Source organism: Emydura macquarii, unplaced genomic scaffold (genome assembly GCF_026122565.2).
Source record: "Emydura macquarii macquarii isolate MOO-44397 ecotype Brisbane River unplaced genomic scaffold, CSIRO-AGI_Emac_v2 contig_3671, whole genome shotgun sequence".
In the NCBI taxonomy this organism is placed as follows: domain Eukaryota; kingdom Metazoa; phylum Chordata; order Testudines; family Chelidae; genus Emydura; species Emydura macquarii.
In genome coordinates this window covers 10,432,582-10,459,166 of record NW_027133808.1, presented here as the reverse complement: position 1 = coordinate 10,459,166, position 26,585 = coordinate 10,432,582, and the positions used below count along the sequence as shown (strand labels likewise).

At 40.3% G+C, this 26,585-nt stretch overlaps 1 protein-coding gene across 6 annotated transcripts in view; it reads left to right on the top strand.

Annotated features, from left to right (window-relative positions):
- GPC6 (glypican 6) overlaps positions 1–26,585 on the top strand; it is a 1,015,317-nt gene that overhangs the window by 976,720 nt on the left and 12,012 nt on the right. For all 6 annotated transcript variants that reach the window (XM_067536909.1, XM_067536913.1, XM_067536910.1 and 3 more), the window contains one exon: positions 22,555–22,691. In XM_067536909.1, the coding sequence (XP_067393010.1) occupies positions 22,555–22,691 (137 nt within the window). The remainder of the gene's footprint in view (positions 1–22,554; positions 22,692–26,585) is intronic.

The window sequence follows — 26,585 nt, the reverse complement described above, 5'->3', positions numbered from 1 at the left end:
AGAAGCAGTCAAATGAAAAAGACTCCAATTCAATTACATCACATGAAGGAAGAGAATTAAAAAGTGACAAATTTTGTAAATGCTTCTATAAATGCTAGAAGTCCAAATAGTAAGATGGGTGAACTCAAGTGCCTAGTATTAAATGAGGATACTGACATAATAGGCATCACAGAAACTTAGTGAAATGATGACAATTAATGGGACAAAATAATAATAGGGTACAAAATATATAGGAATGACAAAGTCATGCTGGTGGAGAAGAGCCCTGTATGTGAAAGAAAACATAGAGTCAAATATAATAAAAATCTTAAATGAATCAAACTGTATCATAGAATCTCTGTGGATAGAAATTCCATGTTTGAATAATAAGGGTATAGCAGTAAGAATATACTGCCGACCATCTGACCAGAATGGTGATGGCAAAATGCTCAGGGAGATTAGAGAGGCTATAAAAATAGAAAATTCAATAATAATGGGGGATTTCAACTACCCCCATGTTGACTGGGTACCTGTCACCTCAGGCAAGATGCAGAGATAAAGTTTCTAGACACCATTAATGACTGCGGTGTGGAAATAAATGACTGCAAGCTGCATGGAAACATTTTAAAAACACCATAATAGAGGCTCAAATTAAATGTATACCTGTATACCTGTAACATACGAGGGTACAGTCCAGACCAGTGGGGGGCTGTGTCACCCATGCCCACCATGCCCTTGGGTGCCTTACAATAGTTTACTGATGTAGCTTCTACCTGGGCTCCTCACAAACGGTCTTCCAGCATGCAAGCCGCACCCTGAATTTTTGTGTGTCAGTGCAGCCTGCCAGGCACACTTGGGTTGCACTCTGGCTCTCACCAGCCTTAGTTATATTGCAGGGTGGCCCAACATGCCACCTTAGTATGTCCTGTGCTGCCCAGCACTCTGCTGGACAGTTCAAAGCCTGTTATTCCTTTAAGGGACTAATATGCCAGTTTATTAGCTCAGATAGTTATTCAAATACTTCAGTTGAAGTACACTTGGTTAGTTAAAACAGTAAAACAAATTTATTAACTACAAAGAGACAGATTTTAAGTGAATACAGGCAATATGAAGCATAAAAATCAGAAATGGTTACAAGAAAAAATAAATATTAAATGCTTACTATTACCTAACTTAACAAATTATATCAGATTCAAGCAAAGTTTCTCACATGCTTTCAGCAATCTTGCTGACCAAACTCTGTGGGTCAGTATCTCTCCCTCATAGTCTAATGACTGCTTCCTTTGTCCCTTCAGGTGCACTGAATATGCTGGACAGGGAGAGAGACAGGCCCCATAGGGTGTTTGTCCCTCCTTTTTATAGAAGGTCAGTCCCCTTCTTGAAAGAAGGTCACTCACCTTCTTGAAAATCTTTTCCAAATGAGTATTAGGAGACAAAAAGTCTATGTGGAAGGTTATTCCCTGCTGTTTTTTTCACCTGCTTGAACTTCTTTTGTCTTCCCTTCCTGCTTGATGACTCTGTTTACTGCATAAAGTCAAATTAAGCAGAGCACACATTCCTTTATTTAGGACAGCCCTGTTTGCCAACTTCTGTTTGGGCAGGGCTGTAGTGTTAATAGCACCACAGGGAAATCTTATAACTTTACATACAGTTTTCCCAAACATATTTTATCACAGCAGTACCCACCAGCAAATTATGAGTTTTTAAATGATATCTTAAAAGGCATACTTTGTACAAAGTTTATTACAATAGTGTTTAGGGTGTGAATACAAGAGTGTATTCTGTCACAATATCCCAAATTAAAAAGAATAGTAAGAGGACCCCAAAAAAGGCCATGGCTAAACAACAGCATAAAAGAGGCAGCTAGAGGCGAAAAGGCATTCTTTAACAATTGGAAGTCAAATCCTACTGAGGAAAATAGAAAGTAGCCTAAACTCTGGCAAGTCAAGTGTAAAAGTATGATTAGGCCAGCCAAAAAAGACTCAAAAACTAATGGAAGCAGGAAGCCTGTCAACAGTCAGTGGGGCCAATGGACAATCGAGGTACTAAAGGAACATTCAAGGAAGACAAGGCTGTTGCAGAGAAGCAAAATGAATTTTTTGCATCAGTCTTCACTGCAGAGGATGTGAGGGAGATTCCACAGCTGAGCCATTTTTTTTTAGGTAACAAATCTGAGGAACTGTCTCAGATTGAAATTTCAGTAGAGGACTGGGAACAAATTGATAAATTTAACAGTAATAAGTAAGGTTAAGATTCTGTCACTGGTATTTTTAGTAAAAGTCAGGGACAGGTCACGGGCAATAAACAAAAATTCACAGGAGCTGCAACCTGTCTCTGAATTTTACTAAAAATACCGTAGGGCAGAGGGGAAAAGAGAGCTGCAGGAGCTTGCAGCTGCTCCACCCTGCTGCTCCAGCGAGCCAGCCAGTCAGCTCTTGAACATACGAGGTTGGCCCCAAATCAGCTGCTCTGCAGCCCCTGAGCTGACGGGCCAATCAGCAGTTTGGCGGCAGCCCCAGGGCTGACAGCTGCTCCATCCCTGCCCCAGAAGTCCCGGAGGTCCCAGAAAGTCACAGAATCTGTGACCTCCATGACCAAATCGTATCCTTAGTAATAGGTCACCAGGACCAGATGGCATTCACCCAAAAGTTCTGAAAGAACTCAAAAATGGAATTTCAGAACTACTAACTGTGATATGTAACTTATATCAGCTTCTGTACCTGCTGACTGAAGGATAGCTAATGTGGCACCAATTTTTTTAAAAAGGTGATCCTGGCAATTATAGGCCAGCAAACCTAACTTAAGTACCAAACAAATTAATTGAAACTATAGTAAACAATAGATTTCTCAGACACATAAATGAACAAAGTTTTGTTGGGGAAGAGTAAATACAGCTTTTATAAAGGGAAATCATGCCTCACCAATCTACTAGAATTCTTTGAGGGGGGGTCAACAAGCAAGTGGACAAGGGTGATCCAGTGGATATAGTGTTCTTAGATGTTCTGAAAGCCTTTGACCAGGTCCCTCAACAAAGGTTCTTAAGCAAACAAAGCTGTCAGACGATAAGAGGGAAGGTACTTTCATGGGTCAGTAACTGCTTAAAAGACAGAAAACAAAGGTTAAGGATAAATGGTCAGTTTTCAGAATGGAGAGAGTAAACGGCAGTGTCCACAGGGATCGGTACTGGGACATATTCAACATATTCATAAATGATCTGAAAAAAGGGGAAAACAGTGAGGTGGCAAAATTTGCAGATGATACAAAATTACCCAACACTGTGAAGTCCAGAGCAGACTCCCAAGAGTTATGAAGGAATCTCACTAAACTGGGTGACTGGACAAGAAAATGACAGATGAAATTCAGTGCTACTAAATGCAAAGTAATGCACATTTGAAAACATAATCCCAACTATACATACAAAATGATGGGGTCTGAATTAGCAATTGCCACTCAAGAAAGAGAAGTTGGAGTCATTGTGGATAGTTCTCTGACCACATCTGCTCAGTGTGCAGCAGCAGGCAAAAAACACGAACAGAATGTTAGGAACCATTAGGAAAGGGATAGATAAATAAGACAAGAAATATCATAGTGCCACTATATAAATCCAGGATATGCTCACACCTTGAATACTATGTGCAGTTCCAGTTGCCGTGTCTCAAAAAAAAAGATGTATTAGCAATGAAAAAGGTACAGAGAAGAGCAACAAAAACTATTAAGAGTATGGCACAGCTTCCACATGAGGAGAGAGTTAAAAAACTGGGACTGTTCAGCTTGGAGTAGAGCCGACTCATGGGGGGATAGAATAGAGATCTCTCAATCATGGATGATGTGGAGAAAGTGAATAAGAAAGTGTTATTTCATATAACAGAAGAACGAGGGTTCACCCAATGAAATCAATTGGCAACAGTTTTAAAACAAACGAAAGGAAGTACATCTTCACAAAAAGCACAGTCAACCTGTGAAATGCATTACCAGGGGATGTTGTGAAAGCCAAAACTATAACTGGGTTCAAAAAAGAACTAGATAAGTTCATGGAGGACAGGTCCATCAGTAGCTATTAGCCAACATAGGAATGCAACCCCTTGTTTTGGGTGTCCTTAGCCTCTGACTGCCAGATGCTGGGAGTGAATGACACGGGATGGATCACTTGATAGTTGCCCTGTTCTGTTCACTCCCTTTGAAGCACCTGGCATTGGCCCGTGTCAGAAGACAGGATACTGGGCTAAATGAACCAATGGTCTGACCCAGTATGGCCATTCTTATCTTCTTATGCCCTTTAGAGCATTAAGACCCTTTAGAGCATTAAATTGTATCCATTTGACTTTGGAGAGATAATGTAGATAGGCAAAATGTAACTAGTTGATTTACAATTTAGCCACACCAGAGCTAACACATATTCATGTGAAAAGTTCTAGTGCAAATGGTCAGTAGCTTGATTTTATGTCATCTGAAATATGGTATGTCCAGCATCAAACTGTCCCTTAACACTATGCTGGCTCAGAGGGAGGAGTGCCAAATGAACGTGAAGCATCAGAGCATTTTATATAGGTGGAAATCTTGATCAGGATCCTAGATGTTTCATCCATGTTATTCTTCCTCATGGCAGTGTTTTGTACCACAGCAAGAAGTTAACAGTGCTGAACAAAAGACACATTAATAAGTATAATTTTCCTTTTTTGTCTCCTTGAACACCAAGTTTGTGTTATGTTCCTTCTTACATTGTACACTGTGATCAAAGAGCAAAAGGCTTTTGTTAGACATATTTGTTTCGTGTGGCCTTTATTCAGAACAACCACTTGCTGAGCTTTTATGCTGACTGTACATTTTGTTTTTCTTCCTCCTCCACATCAGGACACTTTTAAGAGCCTGCTGTATTTGTGTGGTAAAGAGTCAAAAGGTAACTGGCCAAAAACTACAGTTCTGCCTTGGTGAAGGACTGAATTGAATTTATTTGTCTATAAACCAATTCTCATGTCTTTGCCATCCTAAACATTTTCTCATTCATTTTAAGGGACAATGTTGCTGTACAATACATTTTTTTTCCAAATTCCCTGTCTATAATGTTGTTGGCTTTGATGGAAAAATGAAGTGTGATAGCCTGAGACAAGTTTGACAGAACATGTCTTTGACTTGCATAAATTACTGTCAGGGAAGTTTCAGGGAAGCGCTGAAGTAAATTTGCAGTGACTAAAAAATGAGGTATAAATTATAGCATAATCACTGCTGCTGAACAATTTGATGACTAAAACCATGAATTGAATTTATCATTGGACATGAGTCACCACATTATATTATTTTCCTTTCTTTTTAACTCCTAAAACTTCTTTTAGCCCTTTGAAGAGAGAGATTATAGTTGGGGGATTTTCCTATTGCAGTGCCAAAATTAACATTTCTATTTATAAATATTCCCTCCTTCATCTCACAGGTGATTTAGAAATACAGAAAACAGTTTATATTCCTTCCTTGCCTCTCATTTTAGCTAAACAGCTGTCCTTTGGAAGTGGACACCCAGTTCACACAGATGTGCTGATAACATTCTAACCATTCTCCACTTCATAAGTCTCAGTTTCCAAACTTAGTGTAAGAGATTCCTGGCATATTCCCTGTAGAAGAATGAAAGAAAGAATAGTGTGTGCAACATTGAACAGTGGCTTTATGGAACGTTTCTGAGAACAATATTCACTAATGCAGCCACAGATTTTGCAAGCTAAGGCCATGATCTTGTTCTATTAAAGTCTGTGGAAGCTTTGCCATTGGGTGCAATGAGCGTAGGAATAAGTTCTAATTGATTATATGCACCTGCCCGAAGTACAGACCTGAACTCTTAGGATAGTACTAGGTCAGCGTAAAGCAAAATGTTATTAGGAGTTATTATTTCACTTTTGAGTGACATTGTCTTCTGTGATGATATGGTGTTTCCACTTTTCTTGGAGAGGACCAACCCTCGTAACATGTTTTCTCCACTGGTCCAACACAGCAGTTTAGTTTATTTGTTTTTATTGCTCTCTGGTGGGGCAAATTCATGTTATTTTTTCTTGAGTCTTGCAGTATTTGGTGTTTTTCTTAAAGCCACAACTCCTGGAGTCAGGTGATTATGTGAAAATCTCAGCTTTTTTTTAAGTTTCTAGCCCTCATGTTTGCAGAGAAAAGCTAGGAAACGTGAATCTAAAGGCTCAAAAACATGGAAGGCAAATACAATTACCCAGCTTTTAGTTATTTTAAACATCTAATGATATTTAAGTCAGTCTTCTGATTTTGGGGGCCTACCCATGACTGGTGAACACTTGATGTTGGCCAGACTGTTGTTTGAATTTGTGCCTGTACCCAGTGGCATAATAAGGCAGGCAGTGCATTTTGAAAACCTGGGGGGAAAATACAGTCTTAAGTTTCTTCAAGTCTGAGGATGCTGGGGTAGAACCCAGAGAAGCCCACAGAATTTTTTCCCATGGTCCACACCTACAGTCCCTGTAGAAGCATCCATACATCCCCCTGTAGAAACATCCCGCTGGGCCCCGCACCTCGCCAGCCAAGTCCACACCATGCTCAGCCCCCACCTTCCAGCCCAACCCAACCGGGTTCAGTGTTACTTCCTATTCCTGAGGGGGTATACAGGCTGCTGGAAGTGAGGCAAGGCCGGAGGGGAAAACTGGCCCCCACAGCACCTGCGAGGAGAAGCAGTGCTGAGCACTCCTCTGCCCACTCAGGTTTGGCCATGTGTCCCTTCCATCATGATGGAGGGGCGGCGAGGCCAAAACTGAGTGAGTTGCATTGCAGCCTGGTGCACAGGGATCACAGCGCTGCTCAGGTTTGGTCCTGCAGCTTCTCCGTGAGTGAGGCTGCAACCCCCATGCACCAGGTCTCAAAGCCGCTCACTCTGTTTTGGTCCTGCAGTCCCCTCGCCATGACGGAGGGCCAGCAGGGCCAAACTGGAGTGGACAGTGGGAGGGCCTGCGCTGCTTCTCTTCGTCACTACCAATGGGATGCACCATGCATAATGTGTATAGGGCAGCCGGCACCACTAGTAGAAACCAGCACTGCTTCTAAGCAGCCTGCATGCAAGGAGCAACTCCAAATTGTCTCACTGTTTTCCACTGACAGATGGCCAGCTGCTGTGAAGAAAGGTGGAATGGCAGCTGCTATCAGTCAACCACAGGTGGTGCGGTGGTTCATAAAGCACAGTAGTGCTTGTCAGATTTTCTTAGGCAGTAGCAGACGGGCAGAGTTGGGCAGATGTACCCCTTTGCTGTCCTCTTCAGCATGGTTCCCTCGGCAGAACTAGTGAATCTGTGTATAAAAGGTTCAGAAGCTTGGCTCAGAGAAACACCCATAAAGCTTGTATACATATACAAACCTTTTGCATCTGCAAACTTGGGCAAGTACTGTTGGACTAGTCAGGTCATGTGTTTTTGGCCCTTCTGCTTTGGTTTTCCAGATAGAACCCTGAAACGTAGAGGGCTGGAAAAATTAAAAACAAAGAAAAAAAAAGTCACTTTAGTTGAACTGAACCTTAAAAGCACACTTCTAGAGCAGAGAATTCTCGGGGTTGTGGGGGGGTGTTAATGTACCAGGGCAATTAGTACAAGCTGAACCTGCCAGCTGTTTAGTACCGGTTTAGTACAATCAAAAAAAGTTCTGCTAGGTAAGTCTAAATGAGATGAGAGTTTATACAAAATCTCACTTGGATCTCTTTTGGTCTGGTTGCCTACAATGTCACATTCTCTTAGAGGGATGGGGAAACCTTGTTATAGAAAGAAAATCCATCAGAGTCTTGTGGTTAAGGCAATGCGCTGGGCCTGTGAAAATGTGGGTTCAGTTTCTGCCTCTCAGAGCCTAGCTGTGTGACATTAAATCCCTCTGTGCCTGAGTTACTTAATCTGTAAAAAAAAAAAATTATCTGTCTTTTCTATTTAGACTATAAACTCCTTGGAGCAGGAATGGTCACTTTGTGTTTGTATAACACCTAGGGGCCACGAGCTGAGCTGAGGCCTCCAGGTGCTACCATAACCCAAATACTAACGGAGATGGAATAATGGGAGGGCCTAGAGAGCTAGCGTTATGTGATTGTGTGAGGACTATTCAATATACCTAGGGTGTTTAAACCAGGTGCTACACCTGGTCTCTTCCATGCAGAATTTTTCAGTGGCACTTGCCCTTCAGTGTCTCCAAATTAGGAAATGAAGGGTGTGGTTCAATTTGCCTTATATTTATGAACAGGGCAAAACATGAACCTTAAATCCAAATTTCTCAAAATTTCAGAGTGGCAGGCTTCAAAATCAAATGCCCTGATATGAACCAGTGCCAGTGGTTTTAGTTTCAGAATGAATAAAAAACTAGAAGCCTATTTACCAGTTCTGACCCAGCTGTGATCTTGCAAGAGCACCTGATCTCATGGGCTGGCAGAAATCTAATGAAACAGGAGATCAATCTCACAAGGTTTCTGTCATTTTTGTGGTTGAAATGTAATGAGAATACCTCTTGATATTTTGGTACAATCAAACTGAAATCAATCCACACACACTGTTTGTTCAGGGCGGCAGTAATTTAGCCAGAGATGGGCAAAAGCGGTATTGTTTAGATCTGGGTCTAAATTAACTTTTGCCTACTGTTCATGGTCTGAATCAGGGGCAGGGTTTAAGATCCAGTAATTGAGTCTGAATCAGGGGCAGGTTTAAGATCCAATCATCTGCATTCTGTTGTTTCTCTATCCTCCTCTTCCATTTTGTTTTAATACAATTTAAATAGACTTTTAACTATATTGGATATAGGGGATCAGCACCGTTAGTCATAGTCTCTGTGTCTCTATCTCATTTTGAAAAGCAATGGGCATTACAGGGAAATTCCAGGTGAAGTGAATAAAATCATCCATGTAAATCAGAAGGATTAGGAAAATAAAAACAAAGAGGCAACAATTGGGTCTGGAAGTGATTACATAAAGATCATGCCTCTTTTATGGAAAATGGTTCTCAATTTGGGGACAGAGAGAGAGAGTTTTAAAGCGTCAACTTTAAGTTTTCAAGCCCGAATCCAGCATGACTTTGTTCAAGGGCTGCAGACAAGAGCCCTTAACTGTTTACCTTGAGTTGTTATGCCCAACACAAGAGGTCATTAGAGAACATCTCCACATACCCGCACATCAGTGGAGGACAGCCTTCCCTTTTCTGCAGTAGGAAGGTATTCAGAAGGTCACCAATATGGTCATGTGGTATATATACAGTATAAGTCTGTCTCCCTTTGGATCAGATTGTTTCCCTGATAAGTCCTTCTTCTTCTGTGCATATTATATGAGGTATTCATTCTATACATAACTAAAGCTTACAAGCAAGTGACAGCAAATCTGAAGTAACCCTTCTTGACTTTTACTGGCTCAGAAAATGTTCTTGTTGTCTTTAATCCAAGTTCTGTGTGATTGTCTTTTTTGGAATTAGATGTTTTAACAAATGATATTTGGGTCTTATGTCATGCAAGAACATTGCACCCTCTCTGCTCCTCAGGCCCATCATGAAAATGAAATGATCCATTTTCCTGGGGGATTCTGGAGAGAAAGTTTCACCAAAAGTAACACAATAAGTTTCTGTGTCAGCAGAATCAGTTCAAGCAATACTAAAAAGCCTCTATGTTAATTTTTTAATTCTTTCCTGATGTTTTTCCCCCAATCATTTGGAAAAATGCAGAGTCATTTACTTGGGGGAAATTAATCCAGAACACAAAATACGAAAGTCAGTGGGACAGATCCTGCACTTATTGAAATCAGTGGTGAAGTTCCTATGGGCCTCAGTTCTGCAGGATAAGGCCACTGAGAGGTAGAAACCTGGAAACCATAATGGTGGGTAATAGAAGAGGCAAATGAAGTGTGGGTTTGTCTGATATGGCCGCCTAGTGTGATATGTCTGTTAAAAGGATGCAGATACACCATGTCACCAGATATAACTTCTGCTTCCTCCTGGCCACTTCGACTAGCATTAACTCTTTGATTCTGACGCTGCACTTGAGACTCAAGACATAACTTTCCTGAGATCAAAGGGTTTCTATTGCTCTTGTTGCTTCCATCTGATTTCAGAGAGCTGCTGCGATGATGCCAAGCATCTCTGCTGCTAACCAGAGGGCAGCCATTCTGTTTGTATCCTCTCATGCCCACCTGACTTCTACCTGCCCTCCCTGCTTCCCCACTTCTTCTTTTTCTTTCTTGCCTGGTCCCTGCCTTCTGCTTCCTCACTAATACTCCTCCCTTCTTCAGCCATTTGTCAGTAAACCTCCCCTCTGATTACTACCTACCCAGGCCACCTGTCAGGAACCTCATACTCTCACAGATGCTATTCCTCCTCCCACCCGCCATAGCCCTCTGATTGTCATTCATGCCCCTTCCTTCCTTAGTTAATTGGGAAATAGCTTTCCAGGCCCTGAGTCAATTCGTTTTGCTTTCTTTGTGGAGAGAAGAGTGACTAACCAACACAGCTTTAGAAAGGGTGGAGTTAATATATTCAATCTGGGGCGAGTTTATAAAGATATTGCTGAAATATTCATAAAACACTTGTATACAATACAGGAAAGGAGTCATTTTAAAGTTTGATCACATGCCTGTCACGAAGCCCAGGCTTCAAATTCAGAAAACAGACCTGAATTTCACAAGGATTCCTGCAGCTCCAAAGATGAGTTTCTCGTCTCCAACCAACTGTTCTTAGGCTAAAAGAAGGTACCAAACAGAGAGAGAGGAATCCTGCAGTTACAGTATATATATCTGCTGGAAGATAGAGTAGATATTTCTTTCTCAAAGTAAACCAGTGTGAAGGAATGTGTGCCTATATTTGTGGGGAGGTGGGTCTGAACCTGTTTTCAGCTACATTTAAAATTAGGTTAAATAATCAGTTTGATTAAAATGTTAATTGAACTTTGATTGATTGATTGATTGATTGATTGATATCTCTGAAAAAGCCTTTCTTCCATAAGAATGACACAACACTGACATCCCCTTCCACCCTCACCCCCCTGCTAAAAACCATTCAACAAAAACCAAACACCCTACATCAAGCAGAGTTTTGACCTCAAAAAGGGAGAAGTGCCAGAGACTCCATGAAGTCCACTGGGACTCTGCTATTGATATTGATGTTCCATGGAAGTCATCTCAGATATGGTGGTGGTGGGCAGCAGTATGAAACTCTAAGACAGATGATTAATTAAAATTCCCAGTTATATTCTCCTATGTTGCTCTAAGATAATCCAGCTGGCTTTCTCCTCTGTCCTCTTCATTGCCTTATGGGTCCCCTAAGCACAGCTTCATCTCCAGGGCCAACCTAGTTTGGGAAATCCATCTAGTAAGCATTTGGAGCAAGTCCACAGGCTTGGAAGCATGCACGGTGGGGTGCTGCAGGAGAAAGGGACCTGGAGCAGAAGGCTTTAAAGCCTATTGGTCTGGCTGTCTTTATGTTTCTGATTATGCAAAGGTTAGAGGTGTCCCCTGAGATCTTTATATAATCAGGATTGCAATGCAATTATACTAAGAAATAGTGACTAGAAGAAAAGAGATATGTCTATTTCTGATCTCTCAGTCCACAACACACAATTATTAGACTTAATCAAATGGACATGATCTAGAAATCAAAATGTGTGAGTCTAACTTGTGCTTCCCCACAAATCACTTGTGAATAACATTCTCATCTCTGTTAGAAGTGATTTGAACACCACTCCCGTAGTCCTAAATGGTAATTGTGTGTGTAACTCTCTGTGGCTCAAAAGGAGAATATACTCCTAAATCAGTGGTTCCCAAACTGTGCGGCATGCCCCCAGAGGAGGGCATGGAGGAACATTCATGGGAGGGGCTCGAGCCGACCCCCACGGAGGATGGGGAGGAAGCGCCACCCAACCCCACTCTGCCCCCAGTACCGCTCTGGCCCTGAACCCAGCCCCATCGACAGCTCTGGTCACGGCCTCGGCCCCAAGCTCCGAGTCCCGGACATGGTTCTGGTTGCAGCCACAGCTCTGACCCCAACGACGGCTCCACTTCCAGCCCTGGCTGTGGCTCCACTCTGGGCTGCAGCCCCCACTGCAACTCCAACCCTGGCTGCAGCCCCCGGCTCCTGGGCTCAGCTCTGGACACAGTCCCAGCCACAGCTCCTGTCTGTGGCCCTGCCCCAGGCCATGACCCCACTCCCAGCCCCAGCTGCAGCTCCAGCCCCAACCGCGACCCCACTCCCAGCCCTGGCTCCCAACTGTCGCTCCCGGGGAGGAGGCCACAGACAGAGTCCATTATGGGCTAAGGGGGGCGTAACCTAAAAGGTTTGGGGACTGCTGCCCTAAGTCTTCAAAGTGTGTTGAAAGGATGAACCATTTCATCACCAATATCAGATGAACATTTCTGAAGTAATTGAAAGGATATAGAAGTTGAAAAATGAGAATGACTTTATTACTAATTGTTTGCATTAGATATTATTTTGCCTTAGCTTTCTTCTTGGACAGATGAAGGCTTGTTCTTGAAGTATCAGTGCTTAGCTGCTACGTCTTGTAGTAGAAAAGCCCCTGGCACTTTATCTTTAAGATTCCAGTGTGCTTCTGGTGTGCTTTTTATACTTATCTGCAATAAAAAGCTGATTCCTCTGAGTGCTTTGGATTTGCTTGAATCAGATTTACAGTCCAGCTTTTTATCACTGTTCCCAGTTATTATAGGAAAATAAAAGAATTTTCAGGTCCCGCCAGATTCCCATTTCAGGAGGTTGAATTTTTTCTTAGCTTTTCTTAATAGCAGCTTCCCTTTGACAAAAGGAATGGTGTTTCTTTAGCATCATGCACAGCACAGTTCAGACTGAGATAGATACTTAAGTACACAGGGCCAAATTCAGAGCTGGGTTCAGTGGGTACAGTCCCCTTGCCAGCTATAGATTTTTGCCCATGTTGTTCTGTCAGTTGAAAGACTCCCCCCAAAATGTCATGTTTTAAATCAAACCAAATGTGCTAGCAGTCTTTAGATTCTTCCAATCTCCTGTCTGCATACGGGTCTTTAATTCATATTTATACAAGCCAGAATACAGAAGCCACTTTCAATAACACTGAGAGTGGTTAGAAGTAACAATAATTGTTGTTATTATTATTACTACTCTAGTGGGAGTTGAGGAAATCGCCCTGACACACTGCTATTTAACAAGTACGCAAACAGAAATAATTTTAGAAATCTGTGTCACATTTCAGGGCAATGGCACCTGCTTTCCCCCTCCGTGCTCCAGCAAGGGCACCCATGCTCAGGCTTTCAGCTCTCCAGCCGTTGCATTTCTTGGGTAAAGACCCTTCTGACAGGGAAATTTCCAGACTGCACAGTTCCCTGCCTTCACTGTGTTATTCCCAGAAGAGACAGGCTCCCCAAGCACTCCTGCTTGCTTTCTTTTCAGAGACAGCTAATACTGTGACCGCCCACAATTCTAGGTACTGCACACCCTTTCTATATAAGCCTATTTTATTCTTAAGCTAAAAACACTATGGAGAAAACATATTAAAAACAATCCAAGAATCTGCGCATGCTAATCTCCATCACTCTGAGAAGGGTTCTGGCTGGTGATTAGTCCTTCCAACCCCCTTCCTGAAGGACTGGGGCCCACCTTGGACCAGAAGCTGTGTCCATTTCCTGGATGCAAAAACAGACCCTAAGCCAGCTTAAAACCAGGCTATTTATCAAAAAATCCTTTCTTTGTCTGTTGGTCCCTGAAGACTCCACTTTGAACTAATATATGCGCACCTCTCTGGGGCTTGGGGGAGGTTCTCAGGAGATGTTACAACCTGAGTAAATTTGCCTAATCACTCCCTGCAGTTCTCCTATTTACCCTTCCCATGGAAATACATAAAATCTCTCAATGACACATAGACAGTTGCATTTTTAATACAACGGACTCCAAAGGTATTAAACCTCATTCAATAAGGTTTAACTTAATTCCGTAGAGTTTACCTTAATTCCATCATATAAAGCTTTTCCCTTCTGCATCCCACATTCAAATCCCCTATGAGTCATCGGTGACTGGAAAGTCATTACAGCTGGTGGTTTATGTGGAATGAGTTGGTGGTGTAAATCCATTTATTAGTGAACTAGTGTCTCTATCAAAAACAGACATTTGGCTCCATTTGGTAACCTTGTATACAGTGTGGCACTTCCAGCAGAGGGGATCTGAACTGCCCTACCATCTAAGTAGTGCTTCCAGATAGTGGTTGAGACACAACAGCAGGGCATTTGTGGGCCAGCTTGCTCTGCCACTTCCAATGCTGTATCTGTTCTGTGACTAGACAGACGACTTCAGTCTCCAGGGCTGACAGTCCAATACCTTGCACAAGCACTGAAACATGCACATAAAGCTGGATGGTGGACATGACTCTGGCACAAATATTTGTCAGACTACAGATGACTGTAAATTTCTGTCCTGCTCATCATAAAAAAGTGAAAGTTTAATCATACATATCTGGAAATCATTTTATTTAAAATTATATAATGAGCTCCATCTATTGCTTCAAAACCCAAGTTTCAGAAGGGAAAAAACCCTCTTTTTCTAACAGAAATAGTCCTGAGTCAATTATCTGGATCTGAAGACCCCGAAACTTTTGGGTATTCAAACTCCTGCCAATATTTAACACCACTGGCCCATCTCTGCTTTTGAGATTCTGCACCCTTACTCATGCTCAGTAGTAATATAGAAGTCAATGGAAGTTAGGAGCCTAAGTAGCTTTGTGGATCTATGAAATCCACAGGACTAGAAGTCAAATGCTGTTCTACTTACTGTGATTAAAGGAGCAGAATCTGTCCCTAAATTTTACTTGTCAGGAGACACGAGTTTTTCTCACAGATCAAATTCCCTTCATTTCATTTTAAAATACTAATGGGAGATTCTTGCTATAGAATGTCGCCTAGCTCATTAGTTTTGTTTTATAAATTACCAAAGTGTCTATTTGTGCTTGAAAACCAATTTACCATTTCTTCTTGGTTAGAAGAGCTGTCATTTCCTTTTCTCTGCGGAAACATGAACCATGATAAGGGAGTTACTGGAAGAATTTTTGACTGCTTTAAGTCACAAAGTCAATAATTTTAAGTATTTGTTGTGCAGGCATCCTGGTGAAATTCTTAAAACTCATGTATGCTGAGAAAGTATCAATAACCATAAAATTTCACAGCCCCTCTTTTAGAACCATGGCCTTAATATTTTGTAGGGAAATAAAGGTTTGGTTAACTTTGGCACTGGCAGACCTCATTACAATAACAGCCTGTCAGTTTCAAGTTTAAAATAACAGGGTTGTCAGTTTTATATTCAGTGGAACAATCTACAATTTTACCCTGGGTGAAATAATTTGTATGTAGCATACGGCTGTAAGAAAGGGGAAAAGCCTGACCAATAGTGCCATCTTGAGGCCTATGCTACTGCAATGATTCTGAGCACAAAAAAGGGGGGGAACATGCACGCAGCTGTAACAACAGGCGATCTGCCGGTCTGTAATCTATAATCCCTCCAGAATCGACTTGATAGACAATTACATTTTTTAAAAGGCTGAAAATAATTCACAATTAAGTGTCTGGTTCAGCAACCACTTGGCTTTTAAATGCATTTTATTAGGAAATACTAATATATATAATGTATGAAAATAACCTTGATAGAACAAATTAAGTTGTGCTCAACTCAGTCTGTTTTAAAAGCTAGATCACAGCCCTTCCTGACCTCAGGAACAATTTGCTTTTTGTTTAGTTTTTTGCAGTGTATATTTCTTGAGGTGATCTTTTAGTAATTCTTACCATTATATTGCCTAAGTTAAACATTAGGTGCAATGAGCTTTGATAGTGATACTACCAAAATACAGAAGCTGACCTCCATTTAATTCAATTGTGGGTTCATTTATAAACCTCGCTTTAACTGGCCCAGACTCTCAGGAACCTAATCATTTCTATTATTAAAATTAAACAGCCTGCACCCTTTATCATGGTCACTTTAAGATGGCATCACTGGAAAATTCAAACTCTGGAAGTTGTTATTTAATTACTAAGGAAGGTGGTGATTTTGTGGAAGGGGTCAGGGAGAAGGCAGCCTAAGGGAAGGCTCAGTAATGTTTGAAAAACAACAAAAATAAACAGCTATAATTAAAAGTTCAGTCAGAGCTGTTGACTGAAGCACCATAATAGCTTATTTCAGCCAAGCTGGTAAGAATCCAGCTGAATTAAATTAAAGGAAAGCAGTGTATATATTAATTTTTGTTCAGTATGTTTAAATAGCTAGTGAACAATTGTAACTCAAAATATTCACCAGTAATATACTTATTACATCAATAATATATTTATACTTAATATCACACCATAATGACAGACATAAACATAATAAATATTCAGATATGTTATACATGCCATAAGCATGCTGAATATGTTGCTATAAACAAAGTATTGCTGGCCATTAAGCTTAAAATACTTTCAAATTAAATCCCTAATGAACATAAATAGAAATCAATGTATGAAATTCAGGGACAGTGTTCTGCTTGTGTGACATAGTAGAAATCAAATTATATTGATCTGCGCATTTTCTCTACCTTACCATTTAACCAACATAGGATTTGTACTTCACAACACCATACATGACTTAGTCAGGCTTTATATACATAAATCTATTCTCAAGATCCCAATTATTATATAATCTCTGCACCATTGCAAGTAAGTTGTGTGTGTATGAGAGAGAAATCAAGTCTGAGTATGTTGGTCTGACCAGTAGTAAGCAGAAGGTTGTGTAATCTTTCACCTGGAAATAATATGGACCAAACTCCAAAGTGGCATAACTTGGTCATGTACGTTAAATGTTACATGCGAGAGACACAAGTACAGTAACTTGCACCAAATTGGCATATGGTGGCAAGGCCACTTGCTTTCTCTTACACTTTCATCTTAATTGGTTTTGCTGCTTCCCTTTTACCTCCTCAGCATGTAAGTTACATTTGTTCTGCACACCCAGTGACGACCAAGGGTCAGCTCCTTGGCTGGTGTTAAATGCTATGGCTCCAAATGGGTGCAGGTTACAGTACCATATATATACTTTCCAGTGTATACCCACTTAAAACATTTTCTGATCATTTACCCCACCATTTACTTAAGTGCAGAATTTTGCCCAGAAAGCTCTGCGAGAGCTACTTCTGCTGACCCCACAGCTCTTGGTGACTAATGGGAGGTTTGCACACACATCTGAGAGGGATAAAAGCTGGCCCTACATTTTGGCATTAGACCAGTTATAACTCAGACCTCAGTGGTTCAAGAGCCAAATTAGCGATCAACATTACCCAAAAGAGCCACAGTAGTGTGAATTCATTGTTTCATTATATTTAAACCGTATGACAGGAGAAATATTTAGTTTTTATATTTATATTATTCTCACAGCAAATAAGTTAATAATTTAGTGCAAATTGGTAACTTCATTGGTTAATAACATAGTAAAAGCGTCCTGACTGGCTAATAATGAAATCACAGTGTTTTAATATCATATGCTGCAGAGAGCTGCAGGAGGCACATTAAAGAGCCAATAGTGGCTCACAAGCTGCAGTCTGAGCATCACTGCTTTGGATTCTCCTGGGCCTCATTTGGGAGAACATTTCAACAGAAAGAAAAACTTAGCTTCCCACTGAAATTTAAAACACAAAAACATCTGAAATTTGCAGAATAACCATAAAAAGGTGGCACAAAAAATGTCAAAGGGGAAGAGTGATAGGAAGCATTTCTTCTTAAAACAATCCCTGAGTCTTGCTAATGTTATTATCTGTGCAATATTCAACAAATAACCCAAGGAAAAACTGCCCAAAGCAGATGACTTGTGTGGTTAATTCCTAATTGTGACTGCACAATTGAAAAATAGTTTGACACATTTCTCCTGGGTCATCCATACTAATGAAATGCTATCATTTTGGTTTTGGGCCCTTATTATTCTTCTGTTACATTTTTAATTAACCCAAATTATCTGTTCTGAATATTTGGAGTTAGCAGATTTTTTTCTGAAATGGAATTAGTTGTTCTGGGACTGTGTTCCCTAAAGATTTAAGGGCCTGATACTTGACTGCTTTGTAATCTTGTGCTCAAGAGAAGTTGAAAAATCAGCATGGTAGCGTCTTACCCTCAGTTTATGCTTTGAACTTCAAAGGGACTAGCATGCTTAAAATTAAGCAGATGCTTTGCTGAATAGGGATGGAATTAAACACATGCTCAAGTGTTTTGCTGGCATAGTACCTAAGTGACTTGCCCAAGGTCACATAGGAAGTACGTGACAGAGCTAGGGAGTGACCCCAGAGCTCCTAAGTCCTAAGCCAATATCTTTAATCACAAGTCCATCCTTCTTCTCAATATTTATACTTACTGCTTCAACCCCCTTGAAGCATTGCTAAATTAATGCTCAAGCATTTAACATCTCTCACTTACACAGTAACCCTGTTAACTATTACAGAGGCAGGCCAGGCTAACAATTTTTAAACTCATCACCATATATACATGCACTAATGAACCAGAAATCTAACTATAAGTCCCTTTTCTTACGACGGACAGTTGCTGCAACTCAGATCAAACCCATCACCTTCAAAATAACGTTTGGATGAATGTTTGTACAAAATAGATCCTGGAGTCTGACAAGCGATTCAGGTTAATTCCATTCAAAGAGATTTGAATGCCAGAATCCTGGCAAATCCCTGCTAGAAAGAATGGAAGAGAACTGTATAAAATATCAAAATTACACAGGCCTTTTGTTTAAATGTTTTCATAAAAGTCTAATGGAGCTTTCAAGATAATCCTTAATTCAGATGAAAAACTCAGAGAATAATAAACACCAAGGAATCATTTACAAGGCCACAGCTCACTAGAGGGGATTTAGTAGTCTGACTTCATAAACCACAAGTGAGAAATATTAGCTGAATCCTCAACGGCTTTTATCTCATCTCACAGGTACTGTACATCTGATGTGGGTTTTTTTCTTTTAGAATGCTGTTGATGTTCAAAAGATGTATTGTGGAGAACACATAACTGTGGAGACTAATAGGAAACTTTCTGTTGATGTGTTTGGGATGATCTCACAACTAAAGTAACTGGGAACCCACAGGAAAATGTTCTGAATTCCATAGAATTACGTCACCCTAATTCTGTGAAGTGTCCTTAACGCTACTTGACTTACATTCAAAATGTATCATTCCCTCACTAAGCTTTCACACCATGTGACTGAACATAAATTCATAGATTTTAAGGCCAGAAAGGACCATCATGATCAACTAGTCTGACCTGCTGCACATTGCAGGCCACAGAACTTCCCTCTTCCACTCCTGTAATAAACATGACCATCAACCTCTGCTCCTTCTCTTAAAGGGAACCTCAAGTAGTCTGTATCACCATTTCTTCCTCTGCCAATGGCTAGTAAAAATCGCACTGTACTTCCAGAAAATCCAAAGTCAAGGTTAGCTTCAAAGAGGAAGAACAGCTGGTCAGCTGAGCATGGCAAGTCTAGCTATAGCTACTAAATTTCACAAGGATGAGCAGAAATTTCAGTATAGCAGTGTGAAAGAATAAAAGATTTGATGAGTTATGCCAATGCCCTTGTTCAAAACTCTGCAATGACAGTATAATGGGTAAAAGGAGGACATAGCTAGCAAGTGAAAATATTCATTACCACACTCCCCACTCCAATACAATTTAAATGTTTATTTTTAGAGTGTAGCTTTTCATAATCTGAGTTTTAAGAAATTGCAACTGCAGTGGGGACCATTAGAAACAAAACATTTGCCATTCCATAGTGATTACAGTACTACAGTATCACTCTCTGAAGTAGAAAATACTACATTACTGGATAGCACAGGTTCCTGGAGTGGTAAGTGTTACCCTAGGTATCTGGTGTGACAGTGGGTAGCACTCTAGACTGGGATTTAGGAGTCCTGTGTTCTGTTCTTGGCTCTGCTACTGATATGACCTTGGGCAAGTCACTACACTTCAGTTTCCCGGTCTGTAAAATGGGGATAATGATAGGGATTTCCTTTGTAAAGTCCTTTGAAAGCTATAGAAGAAAAGTGCTATGTAAGAACTAGGATGATGCCTTGACCAAGTCATGTAAATCTCTCTCTGTCATTTCCTTCATCTCCATAATGAAGATCATACTTCAGGGGAAAGCTGTGAGGATTCATTAATTAATGTTTGCAAAGTGCTACATACAGGCTCTTTTTACTTTTTCTTGTATGTTTTTGTAGTGCAGAAAAATCTCTCTTTCTATAAAGCTTAATGATCCATCATTCCTCTGCAGTGTAAAGCAGTGCACACACAGAGTACTTGTACAACAGCAGCATAACATTTGCAAAGGTGAAAATGGAGCTGGACACATCACGTTCATTTTTACAGGGATATTCTGAAAACTTTATGCAGGGTTTGAGCCATGGGACTCCCATTAAAATCCCTTACGTTACTATGAGAATATACTAAGAATTGCATGGAAGCGCATGATTAGCACAGCAGAGGAAAGCCTTTCATAATGGCATGAATGAAAGAAAAACCCCTTCCAAAGGATATTTACTCTTTTGTGACCCGAAATAGAAGTGTACAGTCCTGAGTTACCAGCCGTATTCTTTTTTATATGGCTATCAAAATTTAAGTTTTAAGAGTCAGAACCCCTTCCTCGGATAAGTCACTACTCCTGAGAATCAGTGCTCACCACTGATGCCGGTGGGACTACTTCTGTAAATAATGGCTCACCAGGCATCACAGTGAACCTAAATAAATAGTTAAAAAGTCAGACATTAGATTAGAAAATGTTCTCCTGTTGCTTATTGGAATAGTTCCTGCATTCTGCATCCTCTTCCCCCTCCCCCATTTCAAGCCACATAGTGTGTATAGAATCTATCTAAACCACTACACTCTGGAATTTACACCTTGGTATAGGAGCACCTTGGGGTTAACAGAGCTGCCTGCCTTGATTAGATGAGTCACTAGCGAACCTCAGTTTTTGTCCCTCAGTACCAGGCAAACAGGTGTGGGAGGAATTCCTGTTCATTCACTTCTCAGGCACTCTGCTCCTAGTGACCCAGAAGCTCCAGCAAGGACCAGGAGGAATCAATATAATATTTTGCAACCTACTGTGTTGATTTGTCTCAACACCATTTTAAAGGTCGCTGAGTGTTTGCCTGCGGTTGATAGTCTGATGTGTAATTTTTTGGCTTGAAAGGGCTCTGTTAAGAACTAAAAGGCTTGCACCTGCTGCTGCAGTGTGTGTTACTAAAACTCAACAGCTAGGATTGGAGGAGATTTATATAAATCTCTGTCATTGCAGGAATTATTGTAAACAAGTCAAAACACTGTTCCACTTATTTAGAATCTTGATTATTCAGTTACCACTGAAAATGCACACAGTACTTCAAATGCCATATTCTCAGATGTTTCTATCACCCGCAGCATAATGTGACATTCCACAGAGTTTAAGCATTACACAGCAGTGTGGGGCATTTGTTCAGAGAGCTAGACTGTCTTCAGAACAAAAGACAAAAGAGATAAATAGCCACGTACAATCTTGTACCTTAAACACTGAAAAGCCTGTCTTAAAACTGAATGGAACAATGGAGAGCTTTTATTTCTTGGTTTTTAAAGAATAAAACTCAGTGATTTCCTTTGAAAGCTATTCAACAAGTTTCCCTAAATCCTATTACATTTAATATGAAGTGCATCTGTTTCCATAAGAACAACCATCGCAGGCCCAATGATACCATTAATCTTTTGTAGCCTACCTTTTGTTGTGCCTTTTAGCTACGTTTATAGATTTTCTGCCCTTGTAAACCAAATCCAAAACAAAAACTGATAACATTTTAGTCTGAACATTCATCAAATAAATGTTAAAAGCAAATTTGCACTAGTTTGCTGGCTTGTATCAGTTGGTGCAATCTCCTGCACAGAAGGGAGCTTGCAATTTCAGGGACCTGTTTTAAATCTGTCCTATCATTTCTTGAAGTTGAGGTCTACAGATAAATATCTATCTGGCTCTACTTATATTGATGGATATGATGTGGGTGTGGAGGGGTGGGAGGTGTAATCTTTTCAGCATAATAGAGATCCAAATGTATTGCATTTTACTCACAGATTTTGGGTACTTTGCATCTGTTCATTACAGGTTCAACAGTTGTTAGAAGCCAAACATGTAGAATTAAATATAATTATTTAGACAATTTACAAGACCATGTAGATCAGTGGGTGAGACATTTTATCTGACGAAACACTGTTTAATTGAATTGGCATTTATTAGACTACGATGCAGCGTGATGCTTGGGAGGATGGAAATGTCAGAACCCTTTGGTCAGAAGGGGAATAGGAAAGAACAAAATGTTCTCTCTGTTGCTTTCCCTTTTCTCTCTGGTTAAAAACATCTAGCTTGAGGAAGAGTGGGTTAAAAGTGTCTTGGATTATTTGTGCTCACTCAACCCAAATGCAGTGTGCCTTGCTCATAGATACAGGAATTTGACTTTTAGTACCATTGATCTTCTTAACCTCCACCATCAAATAGTATGGAATTAAACAATCTTTTCTTAAAAATGAGAATGAGTATGGATGTCTTCTTTAACCACATGTGCTTCTTGTCTCTTGTTCAGGTAACAGACATTAAAGAAAAACTGAAGCTCTCAAAAAAGTTCTGGTCAACTTTACCATACACTATCTGCAAGGATGAAAGAGTGACAGCTGGCACGTCAAATGAAGAGGACTGCTGGAACGGCCATACAAAAGCGAGGTGAGGAAGACTTCTCCCCAAAGAGTAGATACTAATTCCACATCCGGCCTTGGAATGGTTAGCTGATTATGTGTTGTAAGGCTTGTTTAAAGAACCATTTAGAAGACTGAAATGGAAATAGGGCAGAACAAGTAATTTCCAAGGAATGCTAGTAACTGGGAGCAAGTATCAAGGTGCCATTAAATCTAGAGTGTGAGTCATTTTGAATGTGCACAGTGTGTCAGGATTTGACCATGGAAAACTATTCATTAGTTAAATTCCAGGTGAATTGTTTATTCTGAGATCTCAAAGAGCCCTTTAGTGCTGGGTAGTGTCCCGCCATAGTGACCGACAGTGTACATTTGGGATCTCCTCTTAGGATGTAACAGATATTGGAATTTCAGATCTATTTTACTATTAACTGGCAACATTTTTGGTTATTTTTTGAGTAAAACTGAAAAATAGCCCAGATATGATACATGTATCCATGTGGAAGGCCTGACCTTATACCACATCATCACAGAAACTGTGGCTTTAAGCATCAGCTCTCATACTTCAGCATTTTTTCTGTAATTTTCAACTTTGAAGTCATGTTGGATCGCTTTTTTGGGGTAGGACTGTTGCTGGAAGATTGCCAAATTCAGATTGACTCAGCAAGTAGGAAACAGATGTGGGTTGTCATTGTTAAGAAAGTGGTGAGTGGATTGGATCAGGAAGCATGTTGAGGGAAGGTTACAATTTGGTTTAGCAACAGCTATGAGTGCTTCTGGGTTGAGGGGATGAGCTATGGGTTCGGGACAAAAAAAAGGTGGGTTTATTTTACCTTTCCAAACTGAAACCTTTTGATTTGTTTTTTAAGCTCGCTTCTTAGGGGATGTAGGTGAGGAAGAGTGATCATCCCTATACACAAACACAGTGAGTCTCAATTGGAACAGGGACTGGAACACAGCCGTCCCCACACCTGTGAGTGCCCTAACCACCAAACTATAGAGTCACTCTCATTCTCTGGTCCAAGGACTGTTTAAATAATTATACAAAGTGGAACTTCTTCAACAGGAGAGATTGACAGACACCCGTTTCAGTAGCCCAGTTGTTAGGGCACTCACCTGGGGTCTGGGGTCCTCAGGTCAAGCCATGCCTTCAAAACTATTGGCTATAAAGGAGTGATGGCACTATCTGCTCCTCCTCCTTGGTTTTCTGAATGGCACTTAAATCCTCTGGTGAATCTAGTCGTTAGTTTCCACATTACCTTTGCTTTTATTTTTAAAAATATTTAAAGCTGGCTGAAATAAAAACGAAACACTTTGTTTTGGGTTGAACAAAGTGTTTCATTCAACATGAAACAAAAAAGTTTTCTGACTCTTTGATTCACCAAAAATTCTTGCCAATTTTGGTCAGATTGACCTAAAATTAATTTTTTTTCACTTTTTTGAAACTGCCAACAAACCAAAAATTCAGTCATTGAACAGTTCTAGTCCTGAGAGCCCAGTAAATGTATTTCCTTTCTTCTGTGATACAGTTTCAAGCATGCTCTGTAGATTTATTTACCCTGTTTATTTATTTATTTACCTGTTTATGGAAATATGAACATAAGAACGGCCATATTGGGTCAGACCAAAGGTCAATCTAGCCCAGTGTCCTGTCTTCCGACAGTGGCCAGTGTCAGGTGCTTCAGAGGAAATGAACAGAACATGTAATCATCAAGTATTCCATCCCATCAGCCATTCTCAGCTTCTGGCAGACAGCAATCCCTGCCTATCCTGGCTAATAGCCATTGATGGACCTATCCTCCATGAATTTATCTAGTTCTTTTTTGAATCCCATTATAGTCTTGCTCTTCACAACATGGCCTTAGGGCTGTCTCTGTTGGGTGGAGGGAGGGAGGCACTAGAGCCTTGTATATACTAGGAAAATTGCCCATTGCTGACAAGAGATGTCCACAATTTAAGAGTAGCTAAAACAAAACCACATTCAGCACCACTGGAGAAAACACGTTAAACCCAACTCTCAGCAAGCTAAAAAAACAAAATTCCATTAATAAGTGTATGGTTTTCAATCTAATTTTGCTGAGACTCCCCTTCCAGTGAATTGACAATTGAACCATTCCTTTCCTCTCCTTGAGTTCCTTTCTGTCCCTCCTCAGCATAGCTGCTGCTGTCTTTCCTTTACACACAAACACACACCACACACGCACTAACAAATCCCATTGGGGATCACACTGTGATTGAAAAGAGACAGATGAGGTGGTCTGGTTGGCTAAGTGAGCCAGGGGTAAGTTCCCTTTTATTTTAGCAGGCTGGGTAAGCTTGCCGGCCATTATCCTAGCTTGAGTGAACCTCCCTGCTGTATTTTGTTTTGTCTCCCTCACAAGACTAGACACCAATGAAAGCTACAATATTTACTAAGTGGAATTTCTCACAGATAAGTAAACAGCTGCTGCAGCAGAATATGGAGGACACCGCCTTTTAAGCCAGATGTCATTCATGAACTGGAAAACCCATCCATTTTTGTTTAACAGACACATTTTTTTTATGTAAGCAATCTGAAAAGAATAGTCAGCCATTTTTGGTCTTGAGAAGAAAGAAAATACTCTGGAACATCAGCTGCGTATTGAAAAAAATGACTATGGTTTTAAACAAGCTTTGTGGGATTTGTATAACAGGTGTCAAAAAGCATCTTTGTCATGTCTGCTGAGGCAAGTCAGACACGTGGAAAGGCTGAAGAGGAATGAAGAAATAGTTTATAGTTTTAGAAAATGTAAATGGTACTAAACTACTGCTGTATCTGAGCAAGAAACAAATAGAAAATAAAGAGCAATGTCCAGCTTCTCACTACAGAACTAGTGTTTGGACTATTGGATTTTTTGTTGGGAGAGAAATAATTGGACACAGATTCAGGCTAGCCTCTCCTAGTCTGTTTTTATTTAGAATAGTTATTATTATAACCATGCACAAAAAGTGATGGTTAATAGCAAGAATAGCAGCAAAGTTTAAAACCCACAGGGGTAGCTCCACTTTCAGAACTGCAACATAAGCAGCTGTGTTTGAACAACTTTGCCCAGCCTGCAGTCAATTTTCTGTCAAATATGGTCTCATGACACTGCTTCCAATTTCGTGTGACTTAACCTACCATATACACATCAAAATGCTTTAGTAAGAACATGTGTTTGGCTGTCATTCAGAAGGAACATGTCATTCAAAAAACACCTTGGACTGTGAACACCTTGGACTTCCCTGGTATAAAGAAAGGATAGCAATTTTTAGCCTTTTACATTTAAAAGAAACTTTCCTTTGAGAGAACAGGTAAATCACTATGATAACAATTGTCTAACTACTTCATTCATGTGCTGTAAACCCTGAGGCCTTGATCCAGCATGATACTTAAGCATGTTCCTAACTTTAAGTGCTTTAAAGTCAACGGGCTTTCTTAAAGTGTGCTTAAATTTAACACCTGCTTACGTTCTTTGCTATCTGTGGCCTGCCAGCCCAGTACTAAAAAGGTATATGCCTAATGTATGGCAACTAAATCTGCATGAAGACACCTAAATAATAATTTTAGTCATCTAAAATCTGATTTAGACACTTAAAGCTAGCTTTAGATGCCTAATATTGAACACCCAAATTTGAAAATTAGGCACTGAGTCATTACCCTTAACCCATTCTGAAACTGAGTGTGTCATCCAGTAGCCCCTATATTTCACCCTTTGGAATAAAGTTTATCTTGGAGAGCCATTGCAGTAAAGTTGTTGATCTCATATCTTTAACACTTTTTTTTAAAAAGTTCATCCTTCTTATGACAAATACAGTTTTTAAGTGTACGTATGTGTGTGTGTGTGTGAGATTCATTTGACTCTTTTCAAGCCACAGCAATCATAGCACAACAAACTAATGTTCTGTGAATTTCATAACTGTTCCT